General features: G+C 56.8%; 1 protein-coding gene across 3 annotated transcripts in view; it reads right to left on the bottom strand.

Annotated features, from left to right (window-relative positions):
* NAP1L4 (nucleosome assembly protein 1 like 4) overlaps window positions 1–20,494 on the bottom strand; it is a 47,889-nt gene that overhangs the window by 1,421 nt on the left and 25,974 nt on the right. The window contains exons 6-15 of one of the 3 annotated variants that reach the window (XM_027045668.2): window positions 19,879–20,020; window positions 19,309–19,395; window positions 17,842–17,973; window positions 17,033–17,104; window positions 12,526–12,665; window positions 11,179–11,324; window positions 9,390–9,412; window positions 9,017–9,136; window positions 6,516–6,545; window positions 6,057–6,113 (exon numbers count right to left, since the gene is read on the bottom strand). In XM_027045668.2, coding sequence (XP_026901469.1) covers window positions 6,057–6,113; window positions 6,516–6,545; window positions 9,017–9,136; window positions 9,390–9,412; window positions 11,179–11,324; window positions 12,526–12,665; window positions 17,033–17,104; window positions 17,842–17,973; window positions 19,309–19,395; window positions 19,879–20,020 — 949 coding nt within the window. Of the gene's footprint in view, window positions 1–6,056; window positions 6,114–6,515; window positions 6,546–9,016; window positions 9,413–10,522; window positions 10,845–11,178; window positions 11,325–12,525; window positions 12,666–17,032; window positions 17,105–17,841; window positions 17,974–19,308; window positions 19,396–19,878; window positions 20,021–20,494 lie in introns of those variants that run through there. The other 2 variants (XR_008290217.1, XM_053202770.1) reach the window with 2 other exon arrangements.

The following is a 20,494-nucleotide window of genomic DNA, read 5'->3' on the forward strand; positions in this document are numbered from 1 at the left end:
ATAAAGAAACTTAAAAAATAATTTGAAATAGTGGAGCGCCTGAATGGGGCTCAGTCGGCTCAAGTCACCATCTCACGGCTCGTGGGTTCAAGCCCCGCGTCGGGCTCTGCGCTGACGGCTCGGAGCCTGGAGCCGGCTTCCGATTCTGTGTGTCCCCCTCTCTCTGCCCCTTCCCCATTTGCACTGTCTCTCTCAAACAGACACTAAGAAAAACTTTAAAATTTTTCAACGGTAACAAAAAATAAGTCAGCTTCCCAGAAACAATCTCAGTAGGGCAGCCTTTCTGTTTCAAGCCGTGCCCTGAGTCTAATCAGAGGGCTTGCGTTCAGAAGGAGGGCCCGTCAGGGCCGCAGAGACTGAGCACGCGTGCAGGAGGGCCCGTGTTCCAGAGCTGCAAGGCGGCCTCGAAGCTTCGTGGCGGCCCCTAAACGCCGCCTGCGTGAAACAGCAGCAGACTCCCCCTTTCTGCCCCCGCCGCCCCTGAGACAGGCTCAACACCGGAGACGAACAGGGGCCACCCCACCCAGTGTGGGCCAGAGGCAGCCGAGCAGCCACACCTGACGCCGGGAGGCCCCTGCGACGGCTGCACGCACCACCCCCCGCCCCCATGTCCCTCCCCAGGCGGGAACCCTACCCTTCCAGAAAAGGTGTCAGGGAGAGAGGGGGTCTCCTCAGCACAGAAGAGCACGTTCACCTCGATACAACCTGTCTCCCACCTTTACGAGCACATTTAGCAAATCCATGCGTGAAGGCCTTTTGTGTGAAGGCCACCAACAGCCCGACTCACACGACGAGGTCACCGGCCATCCTCAGCATATAAACGCACCAGTCAGTCGCCTAGAATTCTTGGCTGCCAAGGCTACACATCACTCAGAACACGATCTGGCAAGCCCAGGGAGGCTAAAACCCCCGCACTACGTGGTCCAGAAGAAACTTCTGGGAAAACAGAACTGGCAGCTGCTACGGTGGAAGCTCCAGCTCATTCTCCAGAAAATCACACTGAAGACAGGGAAAAAAATCACACGCAGAGTCCGCAGAAACATGAAACAACATCTGGGACCCTGAGAGGGCACAGGGACGAGGCCGGGCCCCAGCTCTCTGTCCGGCACCCCCAGCAGCGGGGCCGCTCTGGGAGGGGGTCCTGGCCCTGGCACCCGCCCGGCACCCGCTCATCTAAAATACCGCTGAAAAGGCCGAGCGCCAAAACAAAACACACGTGACCAGAAATCCAGGGTAGAAGAGAGCAAAGTCCCACCCACACACCTGGGGGTGACCCACCCAGGCAGCCGAAGAGGCCCCGGGCCGCTGGTTCTCCGTCGGTGCGGCGATGGCAGGAGGGGGGGAGCCGCAGGCAGCTGTCCGTGCGCGAGGGGAGGGCGTGTGTTTCCACAATCGTATTTGCGACAAGGAAGTGGGTCAGAGGAGATGGGGCAAAGGAGGTGGTGGAGAAGGGGGAGAAGGCGGGAACAGGGGAGGGCGGCACAGGACAGGAGGGACTTCTCTACCTTTCCGCACACGAAGGGTTCCACATATACAGTGTTTTGCAACACTGGGTGGGAAACAATTTACGATGTGAACTCTGGATGATTTCACACGTATATGTATAGGTTTTTAAGCCTGAGAATGTATCACCTACTCACTCAAAACACATTCAGTAGCTTAGGTGATAAAGGCTACTGGAGGCAAGCAGGGCCTCACGACAACCAAGACCAGGAGAGAAGCTGGCGGCCCCACCTGCGGGAGCAGCATCCACAGGGACACAACTGCTAGCTGGTAAAGGTGACCCAGAATCCCAAAGCTTCTGATGTGAGTCTCATCAACGAGACACCAATGGTTTTCAACCTGTGACACAGGCCAAAACAAAACTGCACTGAGCCCCAGCACCCTCTGTTTCACATCACAGAGTCTGATGACGGCTCAGTCACTCAACGCCACTGATTATCAAAGGAACGGAGGCAGGGGTTTCAAAGGCACACTCTAATAGCCCAAACCCTGCCTGTCTGGGAACCATTTAAAAGACAAGTTTTCCCAGACGACACGTGCCAGGGAAGGAGTGGAAAAGGGCCACCAAGCACACAGCCGGCCGGCACTGCGTCACGGGGGCCCACGAGCTGCCCAACTATGGGGGGTACGGCCGCCTCCCCCCACCCCCCCGGAGAAGCTGGGACCCCGGCAAGAACCTGACGACATCGCCACAGGACTGCCCAAACTGCCGAGACACGCCGGTGTTACTCGGGGTGGCCACACGCCAGGAGGGTCCCTCTGTCCTAGAGACATGGGCTGCTGGGCTGCGGACGCTCCCAAGCGACTGGCGGGGTGGGAGGAGCGGGGCTTGGGTGGAGCAAGCCTGGCTGCTGGTCCTTCAGACGGGTGGGGCGGCGGGAACCAAGCAATCGCGCTGTCATCCGTGCACGTCAATCATCAGATCGACCCTTCAAACACGCGGGTCCGAGGCCGCGCGTCTCCCCTAGCTAAAACGTTTCTTTGGCCTCGTCTATGAGAACGAGCCCACGCGAGGGAGACAGGAAGGCAATGCAGACAGACGCTCAAAGGTGTTTGGTCTAAATGATGGTCAGGATCAGCTGGTCACCTGCGGCGGGAAGTTCAAGTTCCTGCTCACAGGCTCCGCTGTGTAAGCGGCCGCTGCTGCTCAGCCTTCCCCTCCTGGGTATGAGCATCGCCTCCCATGGCACCTGCCGACCACCACCCCGGACCACCTCCCTCCCCAACCCCGCCAAGTGAGGACGGTGTCCCCGGGGGGAGGGAGCTGCTGACTGGAACAGAGCTGCGATGTCGAGGATGGCCCTCACCGTGGGGGATGGGAGTGGGGGGTGGGCGGCCCCCAGGAGACTGCTGCTAGCTCTTACCCGCTCAGAACTCCCCAGCAGCCAGCCACACCAGCACCTGCTACTAACGCGACACTGGACCACAGCTTTGGGCACAAAAATTCTGGCACGAAGTTTAGTTAGCCCTTTATGACCTACCGGTCTGCACCACACCTGATTAAAAAGTATAAACAATCACTAGAAACACATCAAGAAAAAGCAATGGGCTCATTCCTACCGCAAGGGGTGTGGCTGGTCCTAGCACAGCCCAGGCAACACGGTCTCCACCTCCCAGGGCCCTCACTCACTGTCCTCTTCCTGGAGGGCCGTTCTGTCAAAATGCCACACCAGTCATGCCTTTGCTACTCGGTCAGAAATGAACACTGGGCTTGCAAAGCGGGAGCCAAATGCAGTTTCTGACAGTCAGTTCTAGAGGTACACAAAACAGGGGCACCTGGGTGGCTCGGCCGGTTAAGTGTCTGACTCTTGACCTCAGGCTTGTGAGTTCAAGCCCCACGCTGGGCTCCATACTGGATGTGGAGGCTACTTAAAAAAAAAAAACAAAAACAAGGCGACAACAGATGCTGGCAAGGATGCAGAGAAAGGGGGAACCCTCTTGCACTGCTGGTGGGAATGCAAACTGGTGCAGCCACTCTGGAAAACAGGATGGAGGTTCCTCAAAAAATTAAAAATAGAACTCGCCTCTGACCCGGCAATTGCATTACTAGGTACTTATCCAAGGGATACAGGTGTGCTGTTTCGAAGGGACATGTGTACCCCAATGTTTTATAGCAGCACTATCAACAATAGCCTAAGTATGGAGAGAGCCCAAACGTCCATCGACGGATGAATGAATAAAGAAGATGTGGGATGTATACGTATATATGTAATGGAGTGTTACTCGGCAATCAAAAAGAATGAAATCTTGCCATTGGCAACTACGTGGATGGAAGCAGAGAGTATTACGCTAAGCGAAATTAGGGAAAGACAAACATCATATGACTTCACTCACATGAGGACTTTAAGAGACAAAACAGATGTACATAGGGGAAGGAAAGCAAAAACAAGATAAAATCAGGGAGGGGGACAGAACATAAGAGACTCTAAAACATGGAGAACAAACAGAGGGTTACTGGAGGGGGTGTGGGAGGGGGGATGGGCTAAATGGGGGAGGGGCGCCAAGGAATCTACTCCGGAAATCATTGTTGCACCAGACGCTAACTAGGGTGTAAACTTAAAAGAGAAATTGAATTAAAAACAACTTAAAAACAAAAGCCAAAAGGCCGCATACACAACAGGCCCCTGCGCAAAAATACTGTTCCTCAGGAAGCCACACGCTCAGCCTGGTGCACACTGGATGTGCCTGGCCGGCAGCTTCCTCTCTGTCCGCAGAGCGACAGTGAGGCACGGCCGTAAGGCACAGGCCAGGAGACTGGGTTAGAAACGAATACAGCTCCACCTTACCTAGAAATGTATGAATGATTAGCAGACAAAAATTACACCTACGTGGGGAAAAAACTGAAAGGAACTGTCAGCATAAAGGAAAATAAACTGCACAAAATTATACCGACAGAAACAGCGACTCTCTCATGACACAAACGGCTGCAAAATCTCGAGCTTGAGACGAACCCCCCACCCATCACACCTGTCCCTTTAGTACCCAAACAGCCCCTGTCCCTGTCTGCCTCCACTTGTGCAGACCCTGACGGGACAAATCCCTCCGCAGGACCAGACTCGGGCCCTTCTGGCTGCCCAGACCCGGCGGTCCTGGGGCCTCACGCTGGCGAGGCTACTCGTTCAGTCACCGCTCTCCTTCCCCTGACCGACACCACAGATGGAGACCCATGGAGCGCTAGTCCTGACCGCCCTCCCCCGTGTCACGTTACTGCTGAGAGGACGCTCTTCCAGCAAAACAGACGTGGCAGGAGACAGAAGGCTCGGCGAGGAGAGAGGAGAGGACAGACAACAGAAGGAAGCGACGTGACAACGGAGCCCTCGCTGCCGGCAACAGGGGAGACCGGAGGCAGCCGGGCACCGAGTCTGGAAGCGGTCTCGGCTCTAGAATCCAAACTGTGGGCGTGTGCACCAGCGGGAGAGCAGGAAGGAGCAGGCGGCCGGTGGAGGCCACCCGAGGCGGGGCCCCGGTGTCGCGGAGGCGAGCTCGGGCGCATCTGCGTGGCAGTCCTGCCGTGGTGCGTGGGCCGGCTTTGCAAAGATGCCCCTCTCCGTGAGCTTACGCCCAGAGGAGAATTCACGTGGTACGTTTCTGAAAGTCTGACGCCTCCCTCCCATCCTTCCCTAGAAGGAGCTAGCACGGTAAGCGTGCATTTCCGGAAAGACTTGGTGTTAAAAAACAAAACCAAACCAAACCACTTACAGAGCTAGGTTATTACGCCGACAGTTTACGTACGTCCCACTCTGGGCAAAAACGGGGGACGGGCGGACAAACAGTGTCTAGTTACGCCGAGACCCAGTCAGCGCACGCAGGGGACGCCAGGGCTCTGCTGGCCCACCACGGATTCAACTCTAAGCTGCACGCGCGTTACCAATCTCACACTCGCAGCACGACGTGCAGCTTCAGGACTGCGTTAAAGCGGTTCTGGATTCAGAGGCTGTGGCAAGCGGCAAGGTGCCTTCATTTAAGCTGACCTGAGACCAGAAGTCAAAACTCACCTCTACAGGTACAGTTAATGGAGTTGCCCGTTCTCCTCAGCTGGTTTTTTTGTTGGTTTAACTAAAGCTTCCTAGTTTATCTGCAATCGTTGGAGATATTTACACGCAGCTTCCGAGTAATCTCAGCCCAAATACAGTCACAAGATTATGTCTACAACTTCACTACTCTATTCATTAAAAGAAATAATAACAACCCCACAAAGTCCCTCCTTTCAAAGTCCCTCTTTTCCAAAAATAAACACACAGAAGTTTACCGCATCGCCATTTAGTCATTACCTTCGAAGAATTAAAGATCTGGAAAATAAGGCTGCCCTCCTGACTGGTTTAAGAAAACAAAGGACAGCTCAGGAAGGAGCTGGAAAAGCACTGACTGGATATCTACACCTCACACTAAATGACACCTGAGGTGTCTGAATAGCCCCTGTTCGAGAACTTTCTGCTCTGCTCTCAGGACTGACGGGAGGACACACGGGCCCCGCACCCACACCGCCTCCTTGTGGGGGGCCGTCTGAGCACACGGCACGGGGCTCGCAGGTGTGCGCAGCCCCGACAACTGACCTTGGGGTTAATTTCGGCATCGTCCTCATCCTCTCCCTCCTCGTCACCTTCCAATTCCTGCACAAGAGAGTGAGAAGGAGCTGAACGGACGGGATTTAAACTCTCGGGGCTTCACTTGCCCCAAACCAACTAAACAACCCCTAGATTTAGAGGGAATCGACGATCACTGTCTGGGACTGATTATGTCACATCCTCTGGACACAATGGCTTCTGGGTACTTCATCCCCTCACAGATAATGGGCATCAACACACTGCTGAAAACGCAGGGTCAGCCACCGGACCCTGGGGCGGCGCTGGCCACCCCCCTGGTTTTAACAGGGTGCAGCCCTCGGAGGCAGCTCCGCACAAGTTGGGTGTAACTGGTCTTGTGCTTCCGCGACCTTGCGCACTCGAGCACTCGAGCAGGGGCAGCCCGGCGCGGCCGCAGGGAAGGGACGCTCCACGCAGGCCAAGTCTTACCTCCTCTTCTCCTTCCTCACCCTCTTCAAACTGAAAAAAGAAAACAGAGACAAGTTTTTAAGTCTCTGGAGCGCAAGGGCGCCCCGACCCAGACACAGTCCCCCCGTCACGTGTCCCTACTGGTCAGGCCCGAGGAAAGAGGTCGGTCGGCAGCACCCGTTCCAGGCCCAGGTCTCAAGGGGAGGGTCTGCTGCTGGGCATCTCGGCCTTGGAACGGGGACTAGGCTGCGGCCAGCGCTGCGGGGCCTCGTGTTCACAAGCCCCACTGCGGTCACAGGACTCCGGGTGGCTGAAAACCACTGAAAACAAGGCCTAAGGATGGGCGGGGGGGGGGGGGGGGTGGGGGGGGGTGGAGGGGGTGGGTGGAGGCTGGTCAGTATGAGAACATACTGGGTTCACCTGGGAAACTGGCTGACCTAAGCAAGCCGGCAGAGGGCGTTTACTACAAAGACGCATGAACTTCCACGGCATTTTATGTCTCATACAAGGGTACACGTTTCTGTGTTAGAAGTACGATAAAACCTTGGTGCTAACCTATAAAAGAACTCAGAACTAAGGCGTGCAGAAGAGACCCCCAACACTGTAGCTGGCTGGTCTTGAATGAATTTCTCCCAGGTCCAAAGACGTCACGGGTCAGGCTCTCATTCAAGCTCCAAACATCAGACTCTAATCACAACCAAACCCACAACAAACCTTATCGCTACTGCCTGCACGGCACAAGGGACCCGTTAAGCAGGCTTTTTCTTCGTTGGAGTCCACACACGTCCCCTCAGTGACAGCTCACACAGAACTCCGGAGAGCGGGGGCCGGGGGGCCCAGGGCGCGTGCCCTGCCGCGCCAGCAGGTGTCTGAACACACCCCAGGGCCCTTTCCCCCTTGTGCCCCGACCAGCCTGTGGCAGAGGAAGACCCTGGCTTGCTATCTGGCAGCTAATTGCGTTTCAGCGCAGCCTCCGACTGGAACTGGCCTCCGACAGGCCCAAGCGCGGCTTTCCTGAGGTTCTCAGCAGATCGCCTCACTCTGGACCCGGAGGGGCCTGGGGGTCCTGCCGCAAGCACACCTGACACTCCCGCAGAGCGGCGGCCCCCGGGTGGGGGTGGGGGTGTGGAGCCCGCGGGGCAAGCGAGCCGGGCCGGGAGAGCATGGGAACCGAGCCGGTCCCCCGGCACCACGCGCGGGGCTTGGGCAAGGCTGCCAACGCCACAGAGGCCTGCAAGTTAACCTCTACCCAACAGGAGCTACTCTCAGCCTGACGCGTCACCAGACTCCCCACCACTGACCGCACTGTCCCGGGCGGACTCCGCAGCAGAGGCTGGCACGTGGCTGCTGAGGGGTCAGGACCCCGGTCTAAGCAGTCAGCGTGCGGCTCCCCTCCGCAGCTCTGCGCCACGCCTGCATGCGGGGTGTCGTGCGCAAGCGCGTCCGCGCGGAAGGCAAGCCGTGCCGGCCGCGGTGCCTGCCCCTTAAATAAACACGTGCGGGCGCTGCCCCCTCAAGTTTTAAAACTCGTGGGTGTGTGATCAACGAAGTCTGGGCACCCCTGGTCTGGAGACGAGCTTTCCGGGGCGCGTAGTCACAAGAGTCTTGGGCCACACTAAGTAAAGCCGAACATCCGGTTCCTCGGTTGCCAACAATCTCAGTCACGATCTTTACGCATCCCATCAGGTGGTCCTGCTGCATCGGACAGTGTGGGCAGGGGAGCACAGAAAGTTCTGCCGGTCGGGCCGGTCTACCGCCGGTGACGTCAATTTCAGCCGTGCTGCTTACACACCTGACAGGACGCGACCCCGCCCCACAGCCGCCTCCTGCCCCAGCCCGGGACGGAAGTTAGCTCATCTCAGATGGTCTCCGGCTCCACAGCGGACCCCCCCACAACGACCGTGAGCACAGAAGAGAACTGTGGGAAGCGGGCCTGCACTGCCCCTGGGCGCCAAGCACCCGGAAGCTGCCTCGCTCCCGCTGCCCCGTCTAAGGCCTCGGCAGACCCCTCAGAAAAGAAACCTAGAACCGTCTGGAACACCCAAGAGCTCTAAAAGCAAGAGAGTAAATACCACCTAAAACACTTGCAGCAGAGGCTCCAAAACTGCACTGCCATAAATCGAGCAGACCCAGTGACCCGGGCCTCGGTTGTGATGGAGAACTCTCCCCGGCGACCACAGGACAGCTCGCCAGACTGTGCGCTCAAGCAGAGAGAGCAGCCTGGCCACCCGTCCATGCAGCACGGGCCTCGAGTCTTTGGGGCTGGTACGCCACAGGCTAGCAGGGGTCAGCTCGCTGGATGACCGTCTGCTGTGCCACACCTCCCCGAGTGGCATTTTCCACCTGTTTCAAAGTCACCCAAAGCTTAAAGGCAGTAAGCAGGACACGGCAAGCACCCGGGGCCCTCCGAGGACAGGCTGGCACTCCGCTCCGAGGCCCCCCAGAGTCCCGCTCCACCCCTGCCCTGTGCCCCGCCACCGGGGGACCCCCAGCTGCCGCTCAGGGCACCCCTGCCCACGTACGTTGTCGTCATCCTCTATGGCCTCGCCCGTGAAGTAGAGCACGGCCCGCGGGACTATCCGCTCACGAAAGAAATGTCCGATTTCAAAGTCGGAGGCTAACGTGAATTCCGAGTCTTCATCCTGAGAGGGGAAAACGTCAACACGACTCGTTTCCATGAGACGAGCACCACGCCCTCCCACCCGCACTGTGCCCGCGCTCCGGGCGGCCTGGCAGGCGGGGGCACGGGGACACGTGCTCCAGACCTGCCCCATGGTGCAGTGGACAGAAATGACAGAAACGCCCCCCGGGTCTAAGGGAGGAGGAAGCAGGACTAAAGGGAAGGCAGAATGACTCTGGACACAAAGGAGACTCTGAGGACGACACAAATCTTACCAGTGATTCTCCATCCCCAGATGCTAGAAAACAAAGACAAAACACATCAGCGTTACAGGGACAGCCAGGACCTGGGTACAGCCCCCTCGGGCGGCCCAGTGGACAGGTCGAGTGCCTCGGCGCACAGCCCGGCCCTGCGCCTCTCTGCCCGCCGCCCGCACCGCCCGCAGACCTGTGCAGAGGGCCAAGGGGGAAGGCATGCCCAGCAGGTTAGGGTTGCCAGGTGGAAAGGCCCATCGAGTGGCGGCACACTGGCCGTTCTGCGCCTTCATGCCATAAGCGGAGCTCACACCCGTGCCCCGCGCAGGACCCCACCGAGAAGGGGGACGGCAGAGCCGCGTTAGCAAAGCAGCGCCCCTCGGCTGGGTCCGCGGGACGTCCTTCCTGCCAAACGAACAGATTCCCTGCGGGCAGCAGGAAGCACCGCACGCCTCGCCGGCATGCCGCTCGGCACACACACAGCCGCCCAGATCGTGGTGCCGAACCAGAGCCCGGCCCAGGACTGAGTGTGACAGGAAAGACAGGGACCGAAAAGTGAACAAAGCCCAGTGACGTTCAGACCCCCGACTTCACAAGTGCGCGTTCCAGGCCGGGTCTCAGGAGGCGAAGGCTTACCGCGGGGTGGGGGCTGGGGCCCGGCGGGCAAAACCCAGCCCTGCGGCCCGCGTCCCCAAGCCTCGGCATGTAAGCCCCCCACCGTGCCCCCCACGGGCTGAGCTTCGGGTTTGGGGACTCTGGCCTGGGGGCCGGGGCTTTGCTCCCTTGACTTTGGGACCTGTTTCTTAGATTTAAGAACAAAAAGGCCATCTTAGATTTCCATCATTTCAAAAAGCATTTTATCGACTTTGGTACTTTTTCTTGAGTATCTGTCACCAACCCACTGTCACCTCATACTCGTTTTCACAGAGCTCATCACCCGATAAGCTTATCACATTCACCACACGACAAACTTACCCTGTTTCTGTGACTACCTTAACAACAGCTGTACACGGGGTGCCTGGGGGGCTCAGCTGTCCGACTGCAGCTCAGGGCATGATCTCATGGTCCGTGAGTTCGAGCCCCACACTGGGCTCTGTGCTGACAGCACGGAGCCTGCCTGAGATCCTCTGTACCCCCCGCCAACCCTTCCCCGGCTCACGCTCTGTCTCAAAAATAAACAAACATTTAACAAATAAATAAATAATACTCATCGGAGGAGTCATTCATCTACCACAAAATTTCGGTGCACGGTTCAGGGACCCCTGGCCTGTCTGTAGAGTGACACGACCAGGACAGTACAGTTTTGGGGTCCCAGAAGTCACCTGCCCAAATGGAGTCCACTTAATCTGACTTCAACTTTGTTCAATTACTTAAAACCCAGTTTGGAGGCTTCCAGCAAACGCACCACCTTTCAGGGCGAAGCCGCGTCTACTTCACGGGGAGCGCGTGCAGGTGGCGGCCACCGTGCACGCGAGGCTGCAAAGGGCTTCTTCTCAAACAAGGAAGCCGAAGCACTGAACTGACAGCTGCGTTTACCCCCAAAGCAGCAGGCACTGGCACCCCGGAGGCTCCAAGACAGACCCAGGAAGAGAGGGGCCGAGCGGTGAAGGCAGCGAGCCCAGAGCGCGACGGCCCGCGGCCGAGGGCGAGCAGCCCACGTGCCACCGCGCACCTGCACTTCCCAGTGCGTGTGCGTGCGCACACTCATGAGAAATGGTCTTGCGTGTGTCGTTTTCAGGGGGCCGCCGGACAGGACCCTGAGGGTAAGTGACTCTAGGTCGTACGTGACACTCCCAGCGCCACCACTCACCTTTCAGCGGGCTGAAGAAGTTGAAGAACGAGTCGTTGGGAACTTGTTTGGTAATCGTTCTCACCGTGCCTCGGCCCTTATGCTTCTGCTTCTTCTTGATCGTTTTGACGGTGACGTTTTTTCCTTTCTTCCAGTCAATGACACACCTGCAGAGACAGACGCCCATCACGCACACGTACGCCCGCCACGGGAGAGCCCAGCAAAGCAGAGCCACGCGCCTAACCCGGACAACCCTGTCAAAGGAACCCACCCATGGGTCCCCGCACGCCCAGACGCATCCGAAGGTCAGCGACAGGAGAATGGCCAGAGGGGCGGTCTGCCACCATCCGGGTTGGGAGCATTGCCTTAAGCGTGACGCATTTCTCCTGAGACCTTCTGTACTTCTTCTGTGGCCGAGCCCGGTCAGCGCGGGGCTAGGGTGCCCAAACGATGCTCACAGGTTGTCACCTGCTGTCTCTTGGCCCCAGAGCACAGCTGGACTAACTCATGCACCCAAATTCTCAAGGCAGCTAAGCAAGCAGAACAAGCTGCCGGAAGGCGGCAGGCGACCCCTGGCCGTATTCGCGACCGGGGCACAGCACGCCGGCTGCCATGGGGGCCCTGCCGGGGGGTGAGCCCGGCCGGCTTTCTAATCTTCCCATCACTGGGGCTCAACAGGCAGCCCCTGGCAGCACGTGACTAGTGTCTGCTCAGGACGCTGTTTCCACGACGACAGCCTGGGCCTGGGAAATGATCTGACAGAGTCACCATTGCCATTGGAGCCCGACAGGGTCTTGACGAGGTGCAGAACTGTCACTTGGGGAGATTGCAGCACCTGGCTCCAGTGAGTAAGGCTCATGGTTTCGGCTCAAAGATAGAACAGACCACGAGGAATGAACTCCAACCCACACTGTCTCCCTGGTGATCTTGCCTGAAATCACCGAGGTGCTGGGTCACGAGTCAAACGACAGTTAAACTGCCCCATCACTTTTCGAGGAAGCAACGGACCAATGCTGCCCTGCACAGACTCGTCCATTCGCTCAACAAATATTGGCCGAGGGTGACTTATCAGTGCAGCGAGGACAGCTTCGTGTCAGGGGACTACAGCAGCCAATGCCTCCTCCAATGAGGAAACCCGGCCATTTACCCTACACGTAGCTGGCGTGTGTGACCTCGTGAATGACACATTTCCCAGCACAGGCCATCACAGCCCCAAACAAAAAGACTATTTAACTTAAATCTCTCTGTCTACTGGGCTTTTAAGGAGATTACAGACTTTCTCCTTTATTCCTAATTTCTCTTCCGCGTGGAGCTCTGCAGTCACCTGCTTCTGTCTCACAAAACGAAGCTGGAGCGGCGTCTCCTTACCCGTCACAGTCGACTATTTCAGGGCCTTCAAAGGAGAAAGGATCGGCCTTGTCTGGCTCTGACTTCATCTTATATGTTTTTGTCAGGACTGAGTTGGTAAAGTAGTCGTTGGGTTCAAAGTGGAACTCTAAGACAAAAGACTGAAGACAGAAACTCCGGGTGAGCACGGCTGAAAACACAAGTAACCAGTGACAGATCTCGTGAGCCCCACGGCGCGTCCTGGAAACCAGCTCCCCCGAGCGCGCCGCCACAGACGGAAGCCACCAATGAACAGCTCAACAGCGACGGCCACGTGACAAGAAAAACTTCTGTTCCAAAAAACACCGGTACAGAGTCAAGACACAAACGACAGGTCGGGGGCCACCTGCCGCACTCCAGCCCCAGGAGGGCGCACGTGGCCCCCGAGGCCCCCTCCCTGGCGGGGTCCACACTCTCCTGAGGGATCCCAGCTTCTGTCTGCTGCCCCTGGCCCACCCTGCCAAGGTGGGGGTGTAGATGGGGAAAGCAGACGGCCGCGGCCCAGCCCCCCTCTCCCTGCCATGCCAAGGGGCCAGGCCCTGTGGGGTGCGGGAGCACTGACGGGGCCTCCTCAAGCCACACAAAGGACAACTGCATCCTCTGTTCACAAAGCCCTCTAGAACCGGAGAGGAAAAATGGACACAAGGTGTGTACAAAGGAGCAGTCAGGTCACAAATAAAGTCAAGCGGCCAGGAAGAAAGATTCTAGTTTTCCAGTCCGTACGAATAACATCATACTGGCAAAGCGTGTTGGGAAAGCAGGTGCCCTCCATACTGTGAACAGTTTTACAAAGGCACACCTGGCACAATCCAAAGATTAGTGAAAGTAAAATCAATCTAAGGAATTTATATTCCATGTAAAAAAGACACCCGGATGGATGTGTCACTATGTGCAAAGACACTCACCTCAGCCCCATCTTCAGGAAAAAAAGATGGTCTTGGTTAAGTAAGTTACAGACACAATTTACAAGACTGACTCTGAGTTCAGACAGCCCGGGTTCCCAACACTCTGCCTCTAAGTGCGGTGCGACTTTGGGAAGTTACTCAGTGTCTCTGTGCTTTTGTTTCCTCATCTACCTATAAAATGGAAGTAACAATCCTCTCTCTCTCCCCGAGTTGACTAGAATAGAGTTCATAGAAGTTCATAGGCAACGCCTGCTAAATGTTACCTATTTCAATCTTCTTAATAATGGCATAATTACCAACTGGGAAAAAAACAGATTAAAAAGACTAAGACTGAGAGCTCCTGGCTGGTGGAGCATGAGACTCTTAATCTCGGGGCTGAGTCTGAGGCCCATGATGGGTATGGAGATTTAAAAAAAAAGTAAAATCCAGGGACGCGTAGGCGGCTCAGTTGGTTGAGCGTCTGACTTCTGCTCAGGTCATGATCTCATGGTTCGTGAGTTCGAGCCCCACGTCGGGGTCTGTGCTGACAGCTCAGAGCCTGGAGCCTGTTCGGATTCTGTGTCTCCCTCTCTCTCTGCCCCTCCCCCGCTCACGCCCTGTCCGTCTCTCAATACTGACTAAAAGTTAAAAAAAAAAAAAAAAAGTTAAAAGAAAAAAAAGTAAAATCTTAAAAACAAACAAAAAAGACTAGGACCAAACCATATCCACTAAGGTAGAAGTGAAAGCCTGACCATCCAGAGCACAAGTCACTGGTCTGGCGGAGTAAAGCGTCAGATGGAGTCCCCCCTTCTCCATCTGGCCCGACCCCCAGGGCTAAAAACACCACCCATCCTGGAAAAAGAGCACCCAGTTCGGAGGCTGCGATCGATCACCCCCAGTGTGTTGGGGGCGGGGGGCGGCGGCCACAAGCAGGCACAGGTGGCCGGGGACAGGGAGGGCTGGCGAGCGGCACACCGTCACTCCCACTTTTGCACCGACCACAGTAACCCCTCCGTCCTCTGCCATTTCCTTCCCTACCAGCTCTCCAAACCAAGCGTACGATTCCCCGTCCTCAGGTTTTCCTCCCTGTAGGCCGCCGTTCAAGCCCAAAATAACTAACCCACGATGGGGAGGATTCGGAAAGGGTTCAACGGGAGAAAAGGGCCCAAAGACGAGGCCACGTCCGTCACACACACACCCCCACAGCCGCGTCAGCCGTAAACACGCAGCACATGCCTCGTCACACTCACACCCACGTGTAAGACCGGAGCTCGCGCTCGCCCAGAGAGGGTGCCAGCGCTCCCGCGGGGACGCCCAGGAGCAGCCCGCACCCGGCACGGCCCACGGCAGGGGCTCGGGTCTGCGGAGCCGGCGTGGGGAGCTCCGATCCGCCGCTGCTCGCAGTTACATCAAAACAGAGACACGAGAGCACGGGGACCGCAAAAAAGGACATGGACCAAGATACCGCCAGCAGAAACGCCAAGTGGGCCTCTGAGCCTTGCAAACGTTCCTCTCCTTTGCCCCGGCAAAACTGCGCCGAGACGCATCCGAACTGAGGAAACCCCCAGGAATGTGAACGAGACCCGGGGCCCCGTACGCTGACCCGAGCGCAGCCCTTCGGACGGGGCGGCGGCTGCACGCGCCTGGGCACCGCCCGATCACCCAGCGCCCCAGGGGCAGTCGTGACCGGGTCCCACCGCTGCGGCGGCGCCCACGCCACACCGTCCACACACGCGGTCCCTGTCTGCTGCAGCGTAAGCGTGGGGACCCCGGGGGGGGGGGGGGGAGGGCGGTCACGAGGAGAAGCAAACACACTGGCTGCGCTTCATCCTGAGGCTGGACGGTTCCCGTGCCTCTGACTTTAGCGTCTAAAACAGCTCATAACCACCTTCAAAAGACGACCGCGGAAACTGGGTCCGCAGCTGAGCTACTTCTGCAAGACGGAGATCTCTGCGCTTCCCCGTATTTCCTAAGTTTTCCACCGATGGAGGGAGCCACGAGGGAAAAAAGACGGGCTCGCGGTCGACCAAGACCAGGGCTCCTGTCTGCCTAGAAACCTCTGCAAGAGACGGAGACAGGCCGAGAAAGAACACGGACCCGGGAAATCACCAAACGGGTGTCTAGTAACAACAAAGAAAAGAAGGAAAAGGAACCGATCCAGAAGAGAAAACTTGATAAATGGAGTCTAGGTGCCCCGGTGAGTCAGTCGGTTAAGCGTCTGACTCTTGATTTCAGCTCAGACCATGATCTAACGGCTCATGAGTTCAAGCCTCACATCGGGCTCAGCACTGACTGCAGAGCCTGCTTGGGATTCTCTCTCTCTGCCCCTCCCATCCTCTCTCTCCAAATAAACAAACATTAAAAAATAAACGGAGTCCAGATGACTCAGAGGTGAGGAAGAAGTGTTAGAAAAAACTGACACAGGACCTTAAAACGGCACGCACGCAGCCCCTTGGGGATCACAGGAGTCCAAGCACCGGCCCGTGACCGCCCCACACGGCCCCTAGGGGGCGCTGTGGCCAAGCGCCCCCACAGGCCAAAGAAAAAGCCCCAGGAACCAGGCTGACCCGGTGCGGCAGGAAAGGGGTGCCCCACAGCCTGGGAGCAGGCTTCACCAAGGTCCGCACCCTCGACCTGCAGGCGGGAGAGCCAAATGTCACTTCCCAGAGTGAGAAGGGCAGGAAAAGTGGAAGGGACAGACGCAGTATGGCCCCGGCCCCTCGCCTCCGACAAGGCACCCGCAGGACCAGGGAGAGAAACCCACTTGGCGACACTGGCCCTCGTCCATGGCGTGGGGCCAGCGTTCTGTGACCGGGAGGGAGAACGGCCAGGCCCCAGGTCTCAGGCCCCTCCGCACCTTCCCCCAGACCCACGGCCCCGGGCCGCGTCCCGAGACCCGAAACGGAGAGCCACGAGTCCGTCAGCCGTGTGGCGCTGGAGCGGCTCCGGCACCGGGATGGAGCCCCTCGGCCAGAGCCAGGCTCACAGGCCCGAACCTGCCCGTGCCAGGCCCCCCCTCACGCAGGGTGGCGGGCGGGCGGGCCTCACACTCCTCCGACACCGCAGCAGGAGTGCTGGAAACAGGTGCCTCGTGGCAGTCAGGGCGGGGGGGGGGGGGGCATTCTTCAGTGTGGTCCCCCCGCAGTGTCTTGCAGGCATTAGCATCTGGGGTTCCTAGGACAGTGCTGCCCGAATCTGAGGACACACCTACCATTCTTTCCACACACATCCGAGCCTCACAACCCCGGGAGACGCTTAGGAGAAAGACGCCATCACGCCCTCTGGCAGGGGAGGCAGGGGACAAGCCAGCTCAGAAAGCAGCACACGGCACGGCGGACACCACGGCCAGCGAGTCCAGTCCTGCGTTGGACTCTGGCCACCTGCCACGGGCAGCTGGCAGCCTGAGCGGCCTGTCAGGCTGTGCAGCACTGCTTGGCGAGGCCCAGGGAGGCCACAGGAGAACATCCTAGCTCTTGGCGATCGTCTGGCTCGGGACCACCCCACAAGTGGGGGCCAGGTCTGGATCCCCTGCCCCGGCTCCGAGCCCCTCACCCTCAGCCGCCTGACCCTTTCTGACGCCAAGTAGGAGCTCGGCCAGTACTCACCATAGGCTGCCCGGGGTCTGAAAACTTCACTTTAATATCCTGCAGGTGCTTCAAGATCGGCTCGTCGTACTCCTGATCATAAACAGAGCAGAAAGAACTTTCTAGCAGGCCTTTTCAAAGCAGCAACACGCGTGGTCTTTGAGCCACTGCTGCTCACAGCCCCAGGCGCTGGACCCACAGCCCTGCCGGGCTCTGTGCTCGTCAAGCAGGAACTCCCAGGAAGCCACCCAATCTGTTCACCGACCATGGGTCTCGGTGACAGCAATGAGGGGCAGCCTCTCTCTGGCACGGAGTGCTGGGAACCATCGACGCCAGGGAGGAAGGACAAGGGCCCAACTGCTTTCACACTCCGCCAGCTGCCGCCACGTACGGGTGTCGACCAAGACTGCTGGTCTGCACGTCTCCGAAGAGAGAACCAGAAGAAGCCCCTGGGTCAGCCCACTGACTTTGCTGGCCAACTTCCTGGCCTCCTGGCCTCACAGCTCCCCACTCGTTCACTCACAGTAAGACGGGGAAGGGGCTGGAGTCTGGGAACGGCACTCTGGGCTGAGGCGGCAGGCCATCGCAGAGGGGAGAAGGCTACTCCAGGTCTCGGCTCAGCCCCAGAGCCGTAGGCCTTCCCGGCAGCACCGCAGTGGAGGCGGGGGTGGGGGGGTGGGGGGCGTTGCAGCAGTGACACCCTCCGCCCCCCTCCGCTGGTCACAGAAAGGGCCTTTCCGCCCACCACGACCAACCACTAAACGCTCAGATGGTTCACAAGTGAGCAGCTTTTAGACGAAGAGCTCTCTGCGACGTGGACATCTGCTCACCTGGACTAATTCACTCAGCATATCTACGTTTCTAAAGATGGTGAACCAGAACTCTGGGATTCCTTTGGGGTTTGGCTCCTCTGCTGTCGCGACTTCCTTTTCCGCGATGACTACTTTACTTTTCACGTCTCCCTAAAAAAGCAAAGATGCGACAGAGAGCACTTACCGCCAAGCAACAAAGTTACAAAGAATTCAACGGCTTAGTGCACAACGGAAGTTTCAGAACCCTGCACAAACTTCTCTCAGAAGCTGTTCTTGGAACCCGCGTCCCCAAGACCACTGAGCAGGTCACACTTTTAAACGTTTCTAAGGAACAAAACATTCAAGGCATTCCATCGGATGGATTTCCATGATACAATTTTACAGCATGGCACAGCACCAGCAAATTCAGGGAAGGCTGTCCAGCACCAGCTCTAGGAGACGTCCGTCTTGGGACAACCACCCACCATCGGAGAGAGACCCCGTCCCCTCGGCAACAAGAAATAGCCAAGCAGTGTCTACCCCAAACGATAAGGAGGTGACTATTAACATCGGGACAGAAACTCCACGCAAACATCAGGGAGGTGACCGGACAGGCTACGTGCAACCCGGGGGGGTGGCGGGGGTGGGGGTGGGGGGAGGCTTTTCTAACATCAAAGCCCAGGAGAGGGCGGGCCCAGGGAGGTCAAGGACAACACCAAACGGAGCCACTGGAAAGTGTAAACGTCTCCTCACACGGGATTCTCGCGTGAAACGCTCGCGAGGGGCTTTTTAAATTTACAGAAGATTTTCCTTGAGCAATAAGGAAGCGATTCACAACTATACTCGTCTGTAGCCATTGCTTCAGCCAGGCCGGGTTCTAAGGCTATTGAGACTATCACACGCTTCAAAACAATTTCCTGAGAACTAATACTGGAGGATAGAAGACACTGGTCTCCCAAACAAAATCAGGCGGAACTTCCGGTCGCACTGGAATGGGACCAATCCTGGAAGGCTGTCCGCCGCTCTAAAGCTCCCGGGCACACTGCGACTGCTCCGGGGTCGCTGCTGGGCCCCGAGCAGGGCGGCACAGACATCCACCACACCCTCCTCACAACCCTGACCTCGTAGTGACCGCTGACGCGGGTGTCCCCTCCTCTCATGGGACTGTGCCTTTCTCTTGACCGAGACTTTGCTGATGTTTTGAGTCCTGTCCATCCGACCCCACGGCTCAGTGCACTGCTGTACCGAGTGGCTTCCACGACCAGACGGAGAAGGGAGACGTGTCTGGTTCGCAGTTTTAACTGCTGCCAGCCCTGCTGGCCGCCCGGTGCTCCCCGCCACAGAGACATCCAAACAGCCAACCTAAGAGTGAATTCGCACCTACTGGGAGGAGCTCCTTCCTTGGTGATGTTACACCGAGGACTGAAACCTGTTCCAAGAGGTTGCTTATTTCTAACTGCACTGAAACAACAGAACACAAGTTGCAGTCGTTAAAAAAATACTCACGGCCAGCTTATCCTCCTCTTCGTTCTCACTGTGCCACTCTGATTCCGCGTCTGTCGGTTCAACATCACCAGTGATGAACTCCCTTCTCTTTAAGTAAAAGTGAGACCTTCTTAGAGCTATAGTAAGTTATCCAGGAACTCAAGAGTTAAGTTTGCAAATAACATCTGTGAAAAACCGAATGCTTTTATAACTTAAGATTCTAGGGGAGCCTAGGCGGGGGGTGGGGAGGGGGGGTGGCTCAGTTGGTTGAGTGGAGTCCGGCTCTTGGTTTGGGCTCAGGTCACGATCTCATGGTTTGTGGGTTCGAGCCCCACATTAGGCTCTGTGTTGTCAGCGAGGAAGCCTGCTTGGGATTCTCTCTCTTCCTCCTCTGCCTCTCTGCCCCTTTCTTGCTGTCTCTGTCTCTCTCTCTCTCAAAATAAATAAACATTAAAAAAAGAACAAAACAAGATTCTGAGGTTTAGGGCTTAAAGAGGAACATTCAAGGATTCATCACTAGGTACACGTGGATGTTTTTACTTCAACTTAGATTTGAAATCCGTGAGTGAAATGTCCGCGCAAGCCGCCCACCTTGTCAAAGAGAGGCTGGTACAGTGCGGCATACTTCCTCTCCAGGTCATGCACCTCCTCGTAGAACTTGGCCTCTATGTGAGCACACTTCACCTGCAGCTGTTTCAACGCATTGATTCTTCTCTTCACCGCTTTGGGTAAACTGACACGAGATAAAAAGTAAAACATCCTTATGGCTGCAAAAGAAGGCAGAATGCTTTTCAATTTTCTTAAGATAAACGTAGCTTACCACAGAATTAACATCCTTACTACAGAAAAGGGCTCCTAAACACCGTTAAAAGGACAAACATCCCCACGGAAAAGAAAGGTGGGGGGGTGGGCAGAAGCGGACAACTAATCAACAAAGAAAAAATACAAACAATCAAACGTGGAAGAAAGGTCCAATCCCACGAAATATCTGGAAGAACGTTGATTTACAAGAACCGCTGCCTTTTCCTTACCTAATCAGCCATCAAAAACAAAAAACAAAAACAAAAACAAAAACAAAAACAAAAACAAACGACTCCTGGGTTTGAGAAGCCTGAAAGGCAAACCAGAACCTGAATGTTACGGAATGTTCCTTGGATCCAGTAACTCTATTTGCAAAAATTTACCCTAAGGAAATAACCAAATATTT

Source organism: Acinonyx jubatus, chromosome D1, assembly GCF_027475565.1.
Source record: "Acinonyx jubatus isolate Ajub_Pintada_27869175 chromosome D1, VMU_Ajub_asm_v1.0, whole genome shotgun sequence".
In the NCBI taxonomy this organism is placed as follows: domain Eukaryota; kingdom Metazoa; phylum Chordata; class Mammalia; order Carnivora; family Felidae; genus Acinonyx; species Acinonyx jubatus.